We start from the raw sequence: 18,511 nt of genomic DNA, 5'->3' as shown, positions 1-18,511 counted from the left end.
TGCATAAACACACACAACCCGCTGCCAAATTTCTTGGAGATAGCCTTATCTTCTCCGCAATGTGTGTGTGTGTGTGTGTGTATATATGTGTTTTAGTGGTATCAAGGCCCATCTCTTTGGCTGCATCTGTGTCCATGCCTCACTGTTATGCTCACTGGGTTTAGCTCTATGGGTGTCTGTGGCCTCTCCTCTGGCCGCCCGTGTCCATTTGCTCTGCGGGTATGGCAGGCCTGAGCTGACAGATGGCCGCCCCTCTCCATTCCGCTCCAGAGTAACACAGTAACTGGTTTTTCCTCCGCCGTTGACCTTGCCACAGCCAGCCAGCAATCCAGGCTGGCACTCGGCCTGTCGAACAGGAGGGTAATGAAGTCCAGCGCTGCTCACATGATTATTAAGGCTTTGACGCTGGGGGGCCTTTCAGAACCCTACCCTCCTCCCCTCTCCTCCCATGTCTGCCATTCACACAGCCAAACTTCGATGAGGATAGTCATTCGTTACATGGTACTTTGGAAACCCACCATTGTGCTCAATAAAAACAGCTAAAACTTTTTGGGGTACTTTGTTTGTATTCTTGAACAAACCTCTCTGCGCCTATGAAGCCATACTTAGCAACAATTTTGAGAACATCATTGAAACTCTTTCCTACTCAGTAGCATATGACAGCTACTGCTGTCCCAGCGTGCATGTCATTCCAAAAACACACCAAGTAAGAGCCACTACACAAAGTTAGATCAGATCTGTCACACTACTATTGGTGCTGACAACCTCTAAAAGCAATGCAGTTCAGCAGTAGTGCGGCACTTCATTCTCAGTGTAATTCTCCCTTACCACAAGCATCTCTAGGCACGCTTGGAACCCAGGTCCCATCAGGGCCAGGCTGGGATTTGAGAGGTGTAGGTTGCAGCTCTGACCTTTACTAAGGCAGGACTGTCTGTTTGCACTTCTCCCATAAGCCCCCCTCCAGTCAGACTGCTAAGCAACCCCATCAGACCAGGGGTGCGCGTGCACCTACGGCCTTGGTGACATCTCAGAGACCATAGGGAGGTGGAGTAATGCAGAGGTTAATTCTGATCATCCAGTATTTATGGGCTTCACTTCAGAACAAGGGTTGGCATTAACACTCTAAAAGAGACATCCCTCCTGTATATCAATAAAACATGGCCAGAAGCACAGGAAGAGCCTACCTCTATTCAGGTCACCCAAGTACCCAACTGGACTTGCATGGGAGGATTTTTAAAGTACATCAATGAATCTGTGATTAGATGATTTCTTTCAATTCAGAGAAAAATTGTAGGATATTGGTGTATTTTTTTGTAATTTATTCTTTAGTGATTAACTCAGCAAATGAGCAAAGTTCAACCAGTCACTGAAAGGAATTTCCCCCAGATCACCATGGTGACATCAACCTACCAATTGCAATGCAGTAAGGGGAAGTGAGTGTTCGCTCCGAGTTTGTACAAACAGGCTGTATGAACTGAGAGCATCAGATATTTTCTCACATGTTGGCCTAGTCTGTGAAGTGCGGGGAAATGTCAGGAAAATCAATAGATAAGGACCACATCAGACTGAGCTTGTCTGGCCCAGCAACAGAGCATCCCCATGGTGATGTCAATTACCTCTGCTTTACAACAAAAACACCAGGAAGAGCAAAACAGTCTCTGCAATGCTGTAAAACTTTTAATGCAGTCTCCTGGTTACATTGAGGAATTTGTAAGAAAGTTCTTTTTCGTTTTCCATCCAGACAGGTAGGTAACTCAATGAATGTGAGAATCTTATTGATAGCTTCTTTTTCTTTCTTTCTTTCTTTTTTTTTTTGCAGCTCACTCTGTTTCCTATTCTCCTCATGGACACCACATTAGTCAGGGAGAGGTATAATGTAACGAGCAGTAAGGTGCGCATAATTGCATATTAGCAGCAACACACTTGGCTGCACGGGAGGTGACTGCGCTAACGAACAGAGAGGCGTTATTAATCACCAATTAATAAAAGCAGGCAGATATCACACTCAGTATAGGGCATGCATGATTTCCTTTGTTTCCACTGGCTGGTCCAAGCCTGTTCTCTTATTTATTTCATAAGATTGATCCTGTTCCTGTGCTGTGTTGTCTATTGAGTTCTGACTCTGATCCAGCCCCCTAGGAGTCAAATGAGGAGTGCTTGGCCATGTTTGTTAGCAGATTACATGTGTATGTGCTCCATGAATGAGTCCCAGAAACTGAGGGAACACCATCAGACACACCTAATCAAAGAGGATTATGGAAAAACAAACAAAGAATGAAAATACCATATTCTGTTTATGCACCAGGAGAAAAACAGCACTTAATGTAGTAGTAAATGTGTTGCCACAAGGGCAGAGACAGTGATGGAGACCATGTAATCAGCGTACACTGGCCAAGTTGCTCTAGGGTCCCAAGACAAGAGGATATGTGTCGAGGATAATTTGAGGCCCTTAGCAAGAAACAAAGCAAGGCTTTCAGCTTCAAACACTGCTACAGTGCGGCTCCTGTCTGTTCCTCAACAATCAGCCAATGCAGTACGTTTTGCCAGGTTGGAGTGCGGTTAATACGAAAATTTGAGAGCTAGATAGTGAGCCGAAAATGGAGAGACAGTGGACAGAGAGAGGGGGGAAGGAGAAAGACAGAACAGAGAGGAGGAGGAGAAACTAGAGGAGAGCTAAAGGCCTCTCACTTGCTCTCCTCTCCAGCTCTGTAACGGCCCACAGTGCCTGCTTCACACAGAGCGGCCAGCTGTACAGCAAATGTGCCTTTCCCTCTCCGCCCCCGAACCTTTCCACCCCTCCAGTGCCCCCCCTCTGCCTGGGCTGACCAGGCCACCGGCTCCTGTCTGTGAGAGAAGGCTCCTCCCTGACTTGGCTTCAAGCTTAGTGCTGTCACCAACCCAAAAAATCCGTAGAGGTGACCCCAAAAACACTTTTCCGGGATGTGGTTTGGTTTGTTTGTTTACAATTGTCCTTCTGAGCACTGCCACCTTGGCAGTGGCTGCTTGGAATAGACAGGAATAACATGAGAATTGGACTGAAAGCAAATATAACAGAAAAGCAAAAACCCTTTTCACCTTTAAAACCCTCTAAGACAGAGCTGTTGCTTCAAAACATGTCAGGGCTGTGAAAATCCACACAGGGACATTTGAAACAGTGCGATAAATGGGCCAAACGTGCCCCCCACGAGGCTCCAAATGTCATAGTTTACAGTGGGGTCAAAGTGAAGCAATGGGGTGGCATGATGGCATGCTGATAAAACCAAACAGGCTTTTGTGTCAATGAAAGACCTTCAAAGGTCCTTAAAAAACTTTGTGTAAGCACTGCGTTAAATATATTTTCCAATAAAACTACTACAGATCAACATGCCAAATTGAAGGAAGGGACAGATTTGTTTTTTAGTCAAAAAGACAAATAGAAATAAAAGGCCGACTGCAGCAGCTGAAAGCCGTACAATTCCGTGTGCCTCTGGAGAAAAATCGGACACCCTCAATTCTGTAAGTGAGCCATGCCAAAAAAACTCTAAACTAAAGAGTGGCCAGCTGTCTTCTGGCCTGCTATTAAATTGCTCCTTGGATGGTGGCGATATCATTTTTTTCTCCATAGGAGTATCACACCAGGTCCCCAAACAGAGCGACCAGCTGTACAGCAAATGTGTACTGATCCATCTGGGCCCTAGCAGGCTGCGGTCTCCATCTTAAAACACGTGGGGCCGTTCACAGGCTTGGCTGGGGCTGGTCTGCAACACACCCTTCTGCACCCATGGCCATCTCCTAGGTTGTCATTTACCTCTATTATCATAGTAAATGCTGAATAGCTGGACAACAGAGCTGCAGTATCTAAGTATCAAAATGTGCTGGCAGTCATATAGAAGAGGCATCCACAAGCACCTCGGACCAATGTCAGGAGGTGAGGGTGGAGGCTGAGTGCACTTGGTTTAGGGAGACTATTGTATTACACAGACAGCTAATACGAACTTGTCTGGGTGAGACAGGCTCAGGTTTTGTTGTTCCATACACTTAGCACTATGGTTATGTCACGGCACATCACTATATATAGAGTTATCAGTGTGAACTGACACCATGGAGCGGGGCATGGATGAAAACAACACCCCTATGAATCCAGCGTCTGCTCCATTACCTACGCTAATAACGCTGACAGCTGAGCGGAGATGACCCCAGCCCCCTGTTTCCCCTCTCCTGTGCAGATGGCCATTAAAAGGAGAAAGTGTCCCTTTTTTCAGTAGAGAAGGTATTTAGAGCTTTTCCAAATTGGTATTTTTTTCCCTGTGTTTTTGGCCCAAATTGGCTTTGCAGTGATTACAGGCTGGATTGAATTTAATCCCATTCTACATTAAAATGGACCAGTTCTTGAGAAGCTATGTAAAAGCACAACATCAGTGTTGTAGCACAACTAACCCAGTGCTTCGGTGAGGTTTTTCGTTATACCCCTTCAGTTAAACATATTTTCGTTATTTTCCTTTCTTCCTGCAGTCACTTGTAGACAACTTGATTTTTCTACCAAATTTTCATTGCAATGAGTTTTGTTTTCCTCCATATTTTAGAGATCACAAAACAAATGCATCTAACAGAAACCCTTTAGAGGAGTCTGATGAAACCCGTGATCATGTTGAATACAAAGCAATGGCATATCAGAGAAGTAAGACATCAGACAATAACCCAATCACCTATCCTCCTGTTATCTTAAGCTGTCTGAATTCCACTATTATGGGGGAACTGTGTGCTTGTGTGGCTGACAGACATAAAATAACCAGTAGGGGGGTTTGTTTTCTACCCTCCCAGTGTGCTCCGTGCCTGCCTTTGCGAGAGAAAGGACTAATGCTGGCATGGTACTGTATTAGGCACCCCCAGTAGAATAGTGGGTGAGCAGATCGCAAAGATGAATACAAAATACACACCTACACACTCTCAGCTCGTCTCTCTCCTTTGCAAATACACCGAAGCATCAAAATCACAAATCACATGCTTCTGATTGTTTATGCACAAACAGTGGGTCCCTGATAGAATTGCCTACCGGTCCTGATAGAATTGCCCACCGTGTTTAAATTCACCTGCGCCTAGAAGCGTGTCCCAAACAGAGAGGCGGTCTGGTTCCAGATCAATGAGTCTCTCTCCCACTGAAGACAACAGATAATGCAGTGTAATGAAAGAGCCGCCAAACGAGCTGAATAAATGAATGAATAAAGGAACGTGAGACCGGAATTCAGACGCCTTACTGCAGGCAAGAAAACCTGTTTTCCAATTGTCTGTTCTTTACAAATTATTCTTCCTTGCATACAAATGACAACCAAAAGTGTGGAGGTTAGTCTTACACCAGAACTCTTTGTTAGGAATCTTGTGAAAGAAAATGAGAAATTTGGAATAATTTTGTGATACAAAATGTAATAAAATCAAATATTGATTTTTTCAGTTCATCATTAAATGCAGGTAACATGAGTGTTTTACTAAATGTTGTATTCAGATCTCAGCCATCTAAACAGACTAAAGTGAAGAGGCACAATAAACAAACAAAATATTGTACAGTAGCAATGTGGAGTATCTTCAAAACCGTGGAATAGTATTTTTTTAAAACATGGTTTTGTATATATTCATATTTTTCTTTTTGGTATTTAAATATTTTAATAATCTGTATTTTTCCAGTACTTCAAACTACCTTGATACAGTGTAGGGTTGTCACGATATCAGATTTTCACTACACGGTTATCGTTACCAAAATAATTCATGATAACATTATCAGGGTATGAATGTAAATTTTTAAAAATATATATCAGTCAAATTCATCCTTAACTTTGTGTATTGTGTGTTTTGTTGCTATTTGGGAAAGAATTACGCTCAAAATAACAGTGTAGGGAGGTGAGAGAATTCTATAACCTTAACTGTACAAAAAGTACAAAAAGAACAAATACGCCACACAACTGAATAGTGACAAGGCAACCAGATGAACTGATAAGGACAATATCCAGTGCTGGATTACTCAGATGACATTATCATATCTATATTTTTAAAACAATATCAATATTTCAAATTTTTGTTTTGTGGTTATTGTCAGTATCGGTATATCGCGACACCCCTAATACAGTGGTTTGAAGTGGAGAGATTCTGCTCCACAAGCATGCACACGTACAATATTAAACCATTCACATGCATGAGGAAATGAAGATGATGGGTTTATAAATGCACAACACTGGGGATGCAGTTGATGTTTAAAATATTAAAATAATTCCACCTATTTGGTGATGTGATCCAGATACTTGTGAGCCTGAATGAGACAGGGTCAAATATTTGATTACATATATCACATCAGTCCTTAGTGTGTGATTAACTATTGAGAAGAATGAAAAGACTATTTCTGATTTAGATTTTTTTTTCTTTCTTTTTTTTTTGAAGTGATCAAATCCTTGTAGTGAAATTCAGTGAATTTTTCCTTTGTGATTGGTATATTGTATCAATAACGGTAACACAAAATCATTCCCTCTAGCCCTGAAATCACACACATAAAAGCTTCATTGATTAAATCTATGCTACACTGTAGAGATACATTGGGAAATGAAGAAAAACACATTTACATAGATATTACAAAAGCAGTGTTTTTTATGACTTTGGTCCAGGAGTGCAACAGAGACCATAATGAATGAAACAAAAAGAGTTATCTCCTACCCAGCATGTGGTTGGCCACATGAACTTGGATGTCCCATTCACTGTAGAACACCATCTGACATTTGATGCACTGGTATGTTTTCTTCTGTAAATAAGAAGAAATGGATTATTGCAATTGACTTTGAATAAAAATTAACATGACAAATTGGAAATCATTTTTGATTAACCAGCTTGTCACAGAAATATAGAACAATCTGTAACCTCAGCTCAGCATGTTTTCATGAACTATTCAACCCTCATTCAATACAACACCTAATTAACAATACCTCTTCAGTTTGTGAGGGACTGGCTCTGGGCATGGGGGACACCTGGGGGGTCTTGAGCTGCCCAGTGGTGCTGTCCCCAACCTGTTCCCGATGCACTGTCTGGACATGGTTCTGCAACTCTGCTTCAGACTCAAACTTCACATTACAACTGGAGCATCGTGTCTTGGCAGCGGATGATGAGGATGTGGAAGAGGATGAGGAGGATGAAGAGACAGCTTTGACTTTCCCATCTCCAGGGCTAAGACTCTCCCCCTGGATCCATGTGTTTGTTGTTGCTGGAGTGGTGGCTCCACCTGGTTGCTGCCGCCCTCCATTTACTGTTGGGCTGGAGCTCTTGGACCCAGCTGCTGTCACGCAGGATGCACAGAGTCCATAAGGCAGTCCATTGATGTCCAGCTTCACCAGGTCTTGTTTTGACCGGAAATCTTTTAGACAAGAGGCGCACTTGAAAGGTTTTTGGATATGGTGGTGCTGCTGGTTCTGAGAGTTGACATTGCTACGGCCCATGGGTTGGTTGGCGGACATTCCTGTCTTTTGCATGTGAAAGGTACCATGGATCTTGAGTTCCAGTGTGGACGTGACTGTCTGCATGCACACTACACAGCGAAAACCTGTCAGGGAGTTCCTCAGGTCAGGGTGCATCTGGCAATGCTCGAGGAAGTCCTCTTCGCTTTGCAGTGGCATCTTACAAATTCGGCAGCTACCTGTGTCCAGACTCTTGCTATGGGTCACTTTGTGCTCAGTCAGAGTGAGCAAAGAAGGGAAGCGCTCCCCACAGATGGGACACATGTAGTGTTTGACAGGCCCAAGGTGGGTCTGCATATGTTCCCGCAGCCCCGCCTCAGAGAAGAAGGTGCGGGAGCAGACATTGCACTTGTGGTTGCCCTTGATCATTTCAGCTTTCCTTTTGACCATGGCACTTTCACCAGGACGTATATTGTGATCTCTCAACTGGTGGTTTGTGAGGAGTGATTCCATGGTGTAAGATGCACCACAGATGTCACACCCAAACATGGGTTCAGCAGTGTCCACCTCTTCCTCACTTCCATCATGACTGTTCTGGGACTCCACCACAGAGCCTCCTGCCGCCCCTGGACCGTGGCTGTTGGTTATGAGACCTTGTAGCTCTGTATCTTCTTTAGGCTGGCCATCCCCTCCACTTACAGTAGAGCCATTAGCACCACAGTTCTGTGCCTTTCCATCAAACACACAGTGTTTCTCCCTCAAATGCTTCTCCAAAAGGACAATGGCATGAAAGGCTTTGCTGCAGAAGCGACAGTTATACTTCTTGCTGTGAGTGGTGATGTGGCATTGCAGCTCCACCTCTGTGCCAAAAGACTCCCCACAAAAAATGCAGCGATGGGCACGGCCTTGGTTTTCCAGATGGCTATGTTTGACATGTAGCTGTAGGTCAGTCTCATGCCTGAAGTCCCAGTTGCAAGAGGTGCACCGATATACCTTTTTCTCATTGCTGTGCTTTACAGCCAGGTGGAGCTGGGTAGACACTTTTGAGTCAAAAACCTCCTGACACAGAGTGCAACGAAAGAATACAAAGGTATGCATGTCGAGTAGGTGCTTCTGCAGGTCATCCACTGAAGTAAATTGCTTGTCACAGCTCTCGCAGATGTAATACGTGGAGGTTATAGTGAAGTGGATAGTAACATGTTTCAATAGGGACTCTTGGTTGGGAAACTCTTTGTTGCACTGTGGACAGGTGAGTTGAGGCTGCAGACCATCCAAATGGGTTTTTAGGTGAGTTTGGAAAAGGTCTAAGCTGGTATACTTTGCTCCACACTGGTTACATATAAACTCACTGGCATTACGTGAGCTGCCTTGTTTCAGAATGGCAGTTTGTTCCACAGATATTGGAGAGGAGGGGCTGAGAGTACGCAGGGATTTCTTTCCATTGTTGATATAGTTTAGTGCCAGTGGAATATTCTTGTGATTCTCCTTGATGTGCTTGTTGAGCTTCAGAACACTATTGAATATGGGGGAATTGGTGCAGTACGAACAGGAGTACACCTCCACTATAGACTCCTTGGGAGTTACAGCCAAGGGGGAGTCAAAGCGCAGGCTTCCCCCATCACAGTGAGTCTGGCGAACATGCTCCTCCAAGGTGGCCTCTGTCAAGAACCCCATGAAGCACTGGGGGCAGAAGAAGGCATTGCTCTCCTTGGCCACAGGGCTGGGAAAGCCATGGGAGCAGCGAATGTGTTCTTGGAGGGCATTGAGGTCACTCAGTACCTCAGGGCAGAAGTTACACTGAAGGAGAGCATCAGGCAAGCTGGCTAACAGGGCAGCATGGTCTTCTGCATTGTGGACCTGTTTAAGATGTTCATTTAGATTTAATAAAGAGGGCAGAACCTCCAAACAAAACTGACAAGTGTGAGCTTGCTCTGGTTTGTCCAGATGCATGGTTCGCAGGTGAATTTGAAGCACAGCCAAACTGGAGAACACTTGCTTGTTGCAATAAATGCAACTGTAGGAGACTTTAGGCTGTTTAGAAGAACGTCCTCCCAGGTCTGAAGTGTTCTGAGCAGCCCTCTTTCTCCTCCCCCTTGTTTTGGGTACAGGTGGTGCTGTCTCCACCATTGTGGAGCTATCGACAGAGAGGTTGGAATCAGGAGTGGTGCTAGAAACAGAGGTGTAGCCCACAGTCAGCAAGGACGGACTGTTGCTGTGGTTACTAGATTCTGGGAGCTGATGGATGTCCATGTGAGCATAGAGGTCCTCAACAGACAGAAAGTGCTCAGAGCAGATAGCACAAGTGTGGCCCTTCCTGTCTCGGCTGTGGGCCTGGTCAATGTGAGTCAGCAGGGTGCCCTCATCACTGAAGGGCTCATGGCAGTAGATGCACTGCAAGGTGGCACCCAGGCCTCCATCCTCGGATGGAGAGCACTCAGGGTGGCACTCTGCAATGTGCCTCTGGAGGTCTTCTGGGACATCAAAGCCCTCCTCACAACGGCTGCATTTGCGGGTTTCTTTCAGTTTCCATTCATCAGCTCTAGAAAGGCTCGAGCTGCTGCCATCTTTGCCCCTTTCGTGTACTTGCATGTGGCCGTGAAGAGAGCTGGAGGAGAGGAAACCTCTGCGGCACACAGGGCACTTGTGGGGTTTGTTAGAGGCGTGAGTTTTCATGTGGATTTTGAGGTGATCACTGCGGGAGAAGGCAGAGTCACACTCTCCACAGTGGTACTTCTTATCACCAGTGTGTAGTTTCACGTGGCGATCTCGGCTGCGCTTGTGCTTAAACAGGCGGCTGCAAAAGGTACAGCTGAAAGGGAGTTTATCGCCGTGGCTCTGTTCGTGACGCTTGAGGAAGCTTAAGCGGCTAAAGGACTTGTCACAGAACTGGCACGGGTACGGCAGGCCAGGGCCCCCTTCTTCCTCGCCAAAATCATAGTCCTCGCAATGTCCTGGAGAAGTCTGATCTTTACTGGAGGGAGATGATGCTGGCCATGAACATGATGGGTCATCCTCAAGATCGGCACCATCTGGAGAAGAAGACAGAAAGAAGGAAAAAGGGAGAAAAGAGGGTATCAAGGGTAAGTAAGAGGAAAAAAGCAGGGAGAGGGAGAGAGTGAGTGAGAGGTGTGTTTTGTAAGACTGTATTAACAGCTCATTTGTCTCACTCTTGAATAGAAAAGGTGGGCCACTGTGGTGTTATTTGTCAGAGTAATTATAAGGTTGTGGTGTATGAATTCAGAATACTTCGCAACCGTTTTTTTCTTCAGTGGAAACAATACCTCTCCTTAGGTGTGAACTAAAAAGTTACATTTAAATATGCAATTTTAAGTATAATTAGGGAAGAGAATAAGTGGAAATACTTTTACTACAATTAACCTTGTATGTGGCCATGTAATGGCTTAGCCCACTGTGACACAAAACACAATCTCTCTGACATTTAAAGCCAACACAAGACAATTTGTGTACTTTAGGATGTAAGCTCCGCATGAGGTAAATTAGGACATTTTTATTATTCCTGAACAATTACTAGAATATTTTTGAAAAATAAGAGCCCTTGAAATGACCTTAAGACAAGAGAAAAAACAGTTCTCAAGAGTGTAAGAGAAGATTAAATGTGCAATTTAGACCACAGCTATGCATAGCCTTTAGGAACCTTCAACAGCAAAATAAATGATTTTCATGAACCAGGGGCATTTCAGGACATCACTCAATAAATATCAGATTATAGAATATTCATTATTATCATATTTGTCTGTGTGGACTCCACTAAGCCGTGAGGCAACTGATACTGGATGGATGAATGTGCCTTGTGCTGATGCGGGGGGGTGGGGTGGGAGCATGGAAACGGATAAGGGAAGCCAACCAAGTGGCTAGCTATCTCACTCAAGGACAAGCAGGTGCAGAGAATGACCAGAGAACACAGTTCGGTTTAATGTCTCCCTATTCAAATCGCTTCTTTGCCGACATTCCATTCTACTGGTTCACTGTACAGTGGTATCAATGGAAAACACAGACCACCACTTTCCACAAGTTCAAAAGGTTACAGACCACTTCTTCCCGCTGCCGAATTCTAAGTGCTGTGAACTTCCTTACCTAAATAAAACAACGTAATCCCAACCCTTCAGAAAAAAAAAAAACTGTGTCAAAAGGCCAAAACTTGGAATGGGAAAAACAAGAGGAAACTGCAAAGATTTATGAGAGGGACGAAGGAAAAGCACAAGCTCTTTCCAGGATCCAACTTCTGTACTCCCCTTCAGCTGACAAATCTAAGTCTCTCTCTCACTCTCTTTCCCCTTTCTGTTGTTTTTGCTGGGAGATCTGCCCTTTGTCAGGATATCATGCCCTCTCTGAGCACTTACCCCCATCAGGCCTATCTTCAGGAAACAGATGGGGTCGGAGGCCATTCCCTTGCCCCTCCAAACTGCTGAAAGCGGCACATTGAGAGCCCACCTCCACACCGTGGCCCTCCCGGAAACCTCCCACCCCTGGCAAGGCGCCCACTCTGCACACACATCTCACTCAAGGAGCAAACCTTGCTTGGTTTACTTGCTTTATCTCTCACACATGTCTCAATGCTATTTCTCTCTCTCTCTCTCTCTGCTTTGAGGGAGGATGGGTGACTCAGTGCTATGCCCTCCTCCACAGAGGGGGCGGATCTGCCCTCTCTCATACTGCCTCCCAGGGTACAGGAGAAGAAGACAGTGCAAGAAGAATGACCCCAGCCAATGCCTTACAGTCAAACATATTGGCTTTGAGACAATAGTATAAAACAAACAAATAAATGGATCCGTATACAAGGCTAAATTAAATTCTACTGTCTTAAATGAGGATGTCTTTGCCTTGAGACATCAGTAAGCTGCCAGGACAATTTCATCCATTTTTTTTGTTTGTTTACTTGATGTATATTATTTATTTCGTGCCTTTATTCCAATAACAAACATAGATAAAGTCATATCTGTGGGGGACATGTGGGAGTTGCAAACATTGCTTGAGTTCAACTAGCAGAATGAACATGTTTAGATGTGCAAATAACTATGCTAATATTAGGTTTTTGAGATATTGTAGAAGCTCACAATAAAATAATACCAAAATATTAATATTAAATTGCTGTATTGTAATTTGTAATTTGCCTGTAAGGTGCACCTGTTAAGGATCTATTGTCTATTTGTTCTTGTGGTATCAGCATACCAAACTAACTGAATACATAAAAAAAAAAGTCCTTTGTCTTACTGTGTCGGAAATCAAAATGGTTGAACAACCCCCCCTGAAAAATCCCGTCTTTTAGGGTACAGTTATTCCACATTATCCTACAGTGGGTCTTAACACAGACACACAGGCACACACTGTTTCCATCACTTTTGGGGACATTATATAGACTTACATTAATTTCCTGGAGGCTTAACCAACACCAACATTACTTGCCTAATCCTACCTCTAACCTCAACCTAACTGTAAAACAAGTTATCATCCTATTGTTTAATGATTTACATTGTAGGGACTTGCATTTTGTCCCCATAATTAAGGCAGGACCTCACAATGTGACTGTGTAAAATACCCATCCACACACAGACACACACACACATGCAAACTCAGTAGTAAACACACAAGACAGCCTAAATGTACACACTACACACTATGTGCGCAGACATACATACACATAGAGTACACAGATGCAAGTGCAATGGCCGAAACAAGTGTGTGAACAACTGCAGATGAAAGAGCAATTTTCCTCAGGAGACCTCAAGAGGAAAGAGAGAGAGACTTGTTTTTTTCCCTTCTTCACCCAGACAAGAAATGCCCAGGCCTCAGCAGCAGCCTGAGTAAATAAAAGAACGGGCCTTACTTCCCTGTCTCTCGGGCCGGGGGCCTGTGCACGCCAGCACTCTCTGTGCTGCTGCCAAAGGGGATGCTGGGGCCTGAAAAACTACACCCTGCAGCTGAAGGGCTGTCTTTGTTGGTCTGCCAAGGCCTTCCTGAGCATCCTCCAGCCAACAGCCTGTCACGTCCTGGGAGGAAGACCTCCATCTTAAGGCCTGTCCCTCTCTGGGAGTTCTGTCCATACCCCCTCCCTGTTTCTCTTTCAAATGTCTCCTATATGGAACAAAACAACCTCATTTGGAGTGCTTCTATAGGGGATGGCATAAAATGTGCCGCAGTCATATTTAGTAGTAAGATAAGCTACAGTACATGAAAACTTTTTTAAGAATTAAACAGAAAGCTTAGCCTGTCAAGTTCAAAGAATCAATTTATGGAAGGTTAATAAAACATTTGAAACTGCTCTGTGCAACTTTCGTATTTCTTTTTTCCCATACTGCAAAAGTAACCACTAAAAATTCCCTCCTTCACATGCAGGTCTCAGTTTCCTCCAGTCAGTCTGAGGTACTCTTTGTGCACCACTTCCTCTATGTTCATTTATAGCACAATTTCCCAGAGTAAATACTACTGCTCAAATAAGATCCTTAATGCTGAGAACAGGTAAGTTTGCAGTTTCTCTGCACAGTGGCATAGCTTTCAAATGTTTTCATTTATGCATTTAATGTATTTGAGAATTAGCAAGATATATTAACATATTTTTAGGGGAGCAAGTCATTAATTTTCCTGATGACACTGTTTCCCTTTGGACTAGAATACATATGGTGGCAAAGATTGTCTCCAAATTTGAAATGCTAAATGATATGCATAATTTAAAAAAAAAGAATTATGACAATTGAGTTCTTTGTTGTCAGATACAACTCTGTCATAGTGTGAGCTGATAGCAAGACCAGAAGGAAGACAACATTAAATTTTTGGATTGTCAATTCTTCACATACATTTATAGCTGGTGTGCTCTGCATTTGAGTTATAAACAGTTCTAAACAGATCTAGTAAAATCCTCTGTTGGTGCAAAAGTGTGGAGCAAAAAATATGCTTGATAGAATAATTTACTTGATAATGGAATCAGAGGAGAGAACTTATTTCTTTTTATGAATACGTGGCAAAATGAAACTATGTAAGATGCACTGGTGCTAAAGCAAAGAAGTTTGGTTTTGCATTTGACAGTGTAAATACTGTAAGAAACCCTTTAAACAGAAATAACGTTTTGCCAAAATACCACGAAAATCTATATGCACAGTGCTCAGCAAAATGATTATTTTTCCTCTCAAACCCAGAGAGCAAAAAGCCCTGTTCTGCTAATTTGATCTAGCATTTTTTTTTGTATGGCACTTTGTACACCATGTTTAAGAAAAAGTGCATTAAATGCACTGTTTTACTTACATAATTACCTATGTGCTTACTGTTTTATCAGAGAATTTGAGAAAGCCCACTCTGAAACACGGTGCTTGCTAAACAGGCATTTGTGATTCTATTGTTTTTATCTAGTAATACACCATCCTGAAAACCTTTCAGGGACTGTGGTTTGGGAATAACTCAGTGATGGTGCCTGGACCTTCGTGTCCGAGGTCCTGGAAGCAGTTCAAGATGGCTTATCACTGCCTGACAGCAACAGAGTACATCTCCTGTATTTAGGAAGCCAAACTCTTATCCAGTTCCAGGACCTTATCTTATCAGAAAAGTGTTTTTCGCAATCAGTCATCTGCTGCTTCTATAGCAAGCTATACTTTGTTCAAAAGCCATTCTACTGAAGCAAAGCATGGCCGTGCTTTCAGCCGCCAAACCTTACTTTCCTGTGTGTTGTACCACAGATCTGTTCGTAGTGGTTGTCATAAGAGATGTGTTTGTGTGAGTGTATTTGTGGCACATTGGGGATTGGGGATTCAATGAATAAACAAAAAGCTGACAACTTGTCTGATGTAACACCATGACCCCACTTCATATTCAGAGAGGAGATCTTTTTACAGTTACTGGGAAAAGTAGTGAGTCGCTCCCATGAGACGATCCATGTGTCATCTCAACGCTTTTCCTGTTCTGATGCCCAAATAGCAATGTGTGTCTGAACAACACGCTATCATGTACGGCCCTGTTTGTGACACAACCACTTAAGATCTAATCGAGGAAGTGGTGAGGGAAATTTTTCATTAGCTAAGACTCCTTTTTCCCTGACTGAGAGACAGAAAGAAAGATAGTCGAGTTTTTGGGACTAATTCCGATCAGATGAACAAATCACTCGGTTGATTCAGGACGGAGAACTCAGAGGACACTGAGCTATTGGAAGAGGCCCAGAGTTGGGCTTTACTCACTGTAGTCCTGCTACATCCCCGTTTTAAGACATCAAATCCAGTCGAAATGAAACACTCATAATTCCCAGTGGCTGTCAACAAAAGTGTCAGTTGGCTAGATGTGGCTTTTTATGCCACGCAGCTGATTAACACACAAATAAGCACAAGTGGAAGGATTTAAAGAATCTGGTATTTACCCTTAGATACTCAACCTAATATAGTATTGTCTATCTATGTATGTGTGTGTCTGTGTGTGTGTGTTTATACCCAGCCTGTCTTTCTCTCTTCCTCATTTTTTTCTTAGCAAACACAATATGTTTTTTACACATCACTGAGAAATGTCAGGTCCCTGCTCCCCCTTGCTACAGATCAATCAAATCCACTATGCTACAGGATGAGAAGGAGGGGTTGTGTGAGAAGACTGGAGTAGCAGCGAACAAGGATATGCTATCTTTTTACTGAATGAGGTGGAAAAACAGCAGATGAAATAAAGATTCACTTCCGGGGGTTTCATCAGTGCCGTAGCCACGAGATACTCTGACCTAACTACAAGTACACAACACATTTTCACACCCACACACACTTGGAGGAGATATGCACACACCTCCCTCCCCAAACTGCAGTCAGTGGGGATTTTATCACACAGGGCCTGACACAAAGAGCTGGAACATCAAGCGCTGTCCTGACTCTGTGGTCTGGGTGTCCATTATTCCGGCCCTCATGGCTCTGTCTCTCAACCATGGGGAAGCGGCAAACTGTCAACTACTTTGTCCACATTACCCACGTCCCCCAGCTCAGACAGGAGCACTTGGTCACTGTCCCAGAAATCACAGTGTCCCAGTGGCGTCCCAGGAAAGTTAGACAAATGGAAGACCAGAGGAGGAAAAGTAGGGCGGCCAGTCATCCTTTACTAGGCTTTTTCCTTCTGTGATAGCCAGCCACAATGAAAAGTGGAATTCCATTACTTATCGCTGAGATGAGCGCATTCTACAATGATGTCTTTCCACTGACAAACAAAACATACACCAATGATGATAATCAATAATGTTTCCTAAAATAGTGTCAGGCCTCGAAAATGAACGTTTGCGCATTGTGCCTCATTTTTTTTGCCTGAGAAAATTAGCATCATGTAACAATCCATAACCACAAGGTTTGAACTCTGAAAGCATGCCAGAGATGACTTACACATTTCATATCCTCCTTCCAATGCACACTGTCTGGTGTATAGTTTTGAATGACAAAAAAAAAGTCTATTCTATTCTTTAACAACTGCATACTGTTACAATGAGGTCACTAAGGTCATCAAAATGCAGAAACACTTCATATGAAGGCCTGATATGGATGAGCAGGCCTTTAAACATTCTGTTAATCACATATTTTACTGTTAACTGGTATTTCATTTGAACAAAGCATTAAAATAAACACGGTCACGATAAAATTTGCAGGGAGGTCATTCAGGTTGAGGTCGATCATTATATTGATACAGATTGCTGTCTGTAGTGCATTTTCCTGTGAGTGTTAGTTTTTTTTTCATAAGAGAAAAAAGATTAAGGAGAGAACAAGAAAAGGGACTTAATTACACCATTATTCAAGAACTGTGAGTTTGGTGTCCTTTATAGGTTACTGTTCAGTTTGCAGTGGGTGGGCTCACAGGCTAATTTTGTTTTTTTATTGCTTCAGTTGAATTGTACTTGAGTTTAAGTGTTTTATTTATTAAAAGTGAATAACACTAGAACCAAAATGAATTTCACAGCAGGCGTCATTATTTCTATGACACCTGACATGGTGTTTTTTTTACATTAGAATTAAACGTACAATTTCACAGATGCTATCTTCTAGATTTTGGTAAATCATAATGCATTCAGTGGTCAGTATATTGAACACTATTTATTCAAATTCAGTCACATTTAGCTTTAAAGTGATGTGGTGCTGCAATGCTAGATGATCAGAGCTGTGTTTAGGATGAGGGTGGAGCTGTCTGTGTGTGTGAGAGCGGTGGTGTCATCTCCTGTAGAACAGAGTGGCTGGTGGTGTGGAGAGGAAGGACAGTTGACCACTTCAGGTAAACTGCAGCACAAACAGGAAGGAGGCTGTTCCCCAGGTCTTGGCTGGACCAGCAGCCACAGTGAGCCTCCCGGGGGGAGAAAGGAGGATGACAATCTGTCCCCCAGCATGCCCCTTCACCGCCTGCCTCACTGCACTGGCTCTAAGGGAGAGCTGGGCCAGGCGGGACTGGGCTGGGCTGGGCTTCAATAGGCAGGGGAGCCTGTGTGTGTGTGTGAGAGTGTGTGTGCACGTGTGTGTGTGTGTCCTGTTCCCTCAACACTGCGGCAGACCAGGCGCAGGACCCAGTGGACAGTCGGCTAGCCAGTCAGTCAGCGTGCCACTGTGAAAGGTGCTGCAGCGTTGTACTGTACTATACTGTTTACAGGTTTACTTGGTTGCTCTTTCATTTTATCCCCACTCTTAGTTACTCACAGAAATTTGATTTATGTGATCGTCTTGGAGAACAAAAAATTGTTGTGCGTACAGAAATATGCTGAGTTACTGTATGGTTGCTTCATTAAAATAGGGTTTGCTCTGCAAGTTTCAAGAGGCGCTATCCATTACCTAAAACCAAGCACAGCACACACTGAAGTTGGAAAACAGGGTCTAATTCTTTTTAATCAAACTACCTCATAATGAGCCATAAAACTGGGGCTGGACGAAAACTGAAAATTGTTTCACTTTTTAAGGATAACTTCAGACACTGGGGTCTATGTTACAGTAAGGGGGGAATATTCTGAAAAAGGGCAGTCAGTCTGCGAAATGTCCAATTTAAGCATTTTATTTCAACACCTCTTTTTTTTTCTTCCTGCAGAGGACAATGAAAATCATATACATATGGACACACAACCCCGGACTTGTGTGTGTGTGTGTGTTAGCTTTAGCATTAGCATTTATCTG

At 43.5% G+C, this 18,511-nt stretch overlaps 1 protein-coding gene across 5 annotated transcripts in view; it reads right to left on the bottom strand.

Annotated features, from left to right (window-relative positions):
* The window catches only part of LOC124068792 (zinc finger protein 521-like), a 90,034-nt gene that overhangs the window by 40,220 nt on the left and 31,303 nt on the right, over positions 1-18,511 (bottom strand). For 4 of the 5 annotated variants that reach the window (XM_046407276.1, XM_046407278.1, XM_046407274.1 and 1 more), the window contains exons 4-5: positions 6,942-10,435; positions 6,676-6,760 (exon numbers count right to left, since the gene is read on the bottom strand). In XM_046407276.1, the coding sequence (XP_046263232.1) occupies positions 6,676-6,760; positions 6,942-10,079 (3,223 nt within the window). In that variant the 5' untranslated portion in view covers positions 10,080-10,435. Of the gene's footprint in view, positions 1-6,675; positions 6,761-6,941; positions 10,436-11,767; positions 11,899-18,511 lie in introns of those variants that run through there. The other variant, XM_046407279.1, reaches the window with a different exon arrangement.

The sequence above is a fragment of the Scatophagus argus genome, chromosome 13 (assembly GCF_020382885.2).
Source record: "Scatophagus argus isolate fScaArg1 chromosome 13, fScaArg1.pri, whole genome shotgun sequence".
NCBI lineage: Eukaryota > Metazoa > Chordata > Actinopteri > Scatophagidae > Scatophagus > Scatophagus argus.
This window is presented reverse-complemented; position numbering and strand designations above follow the sequence as displayed.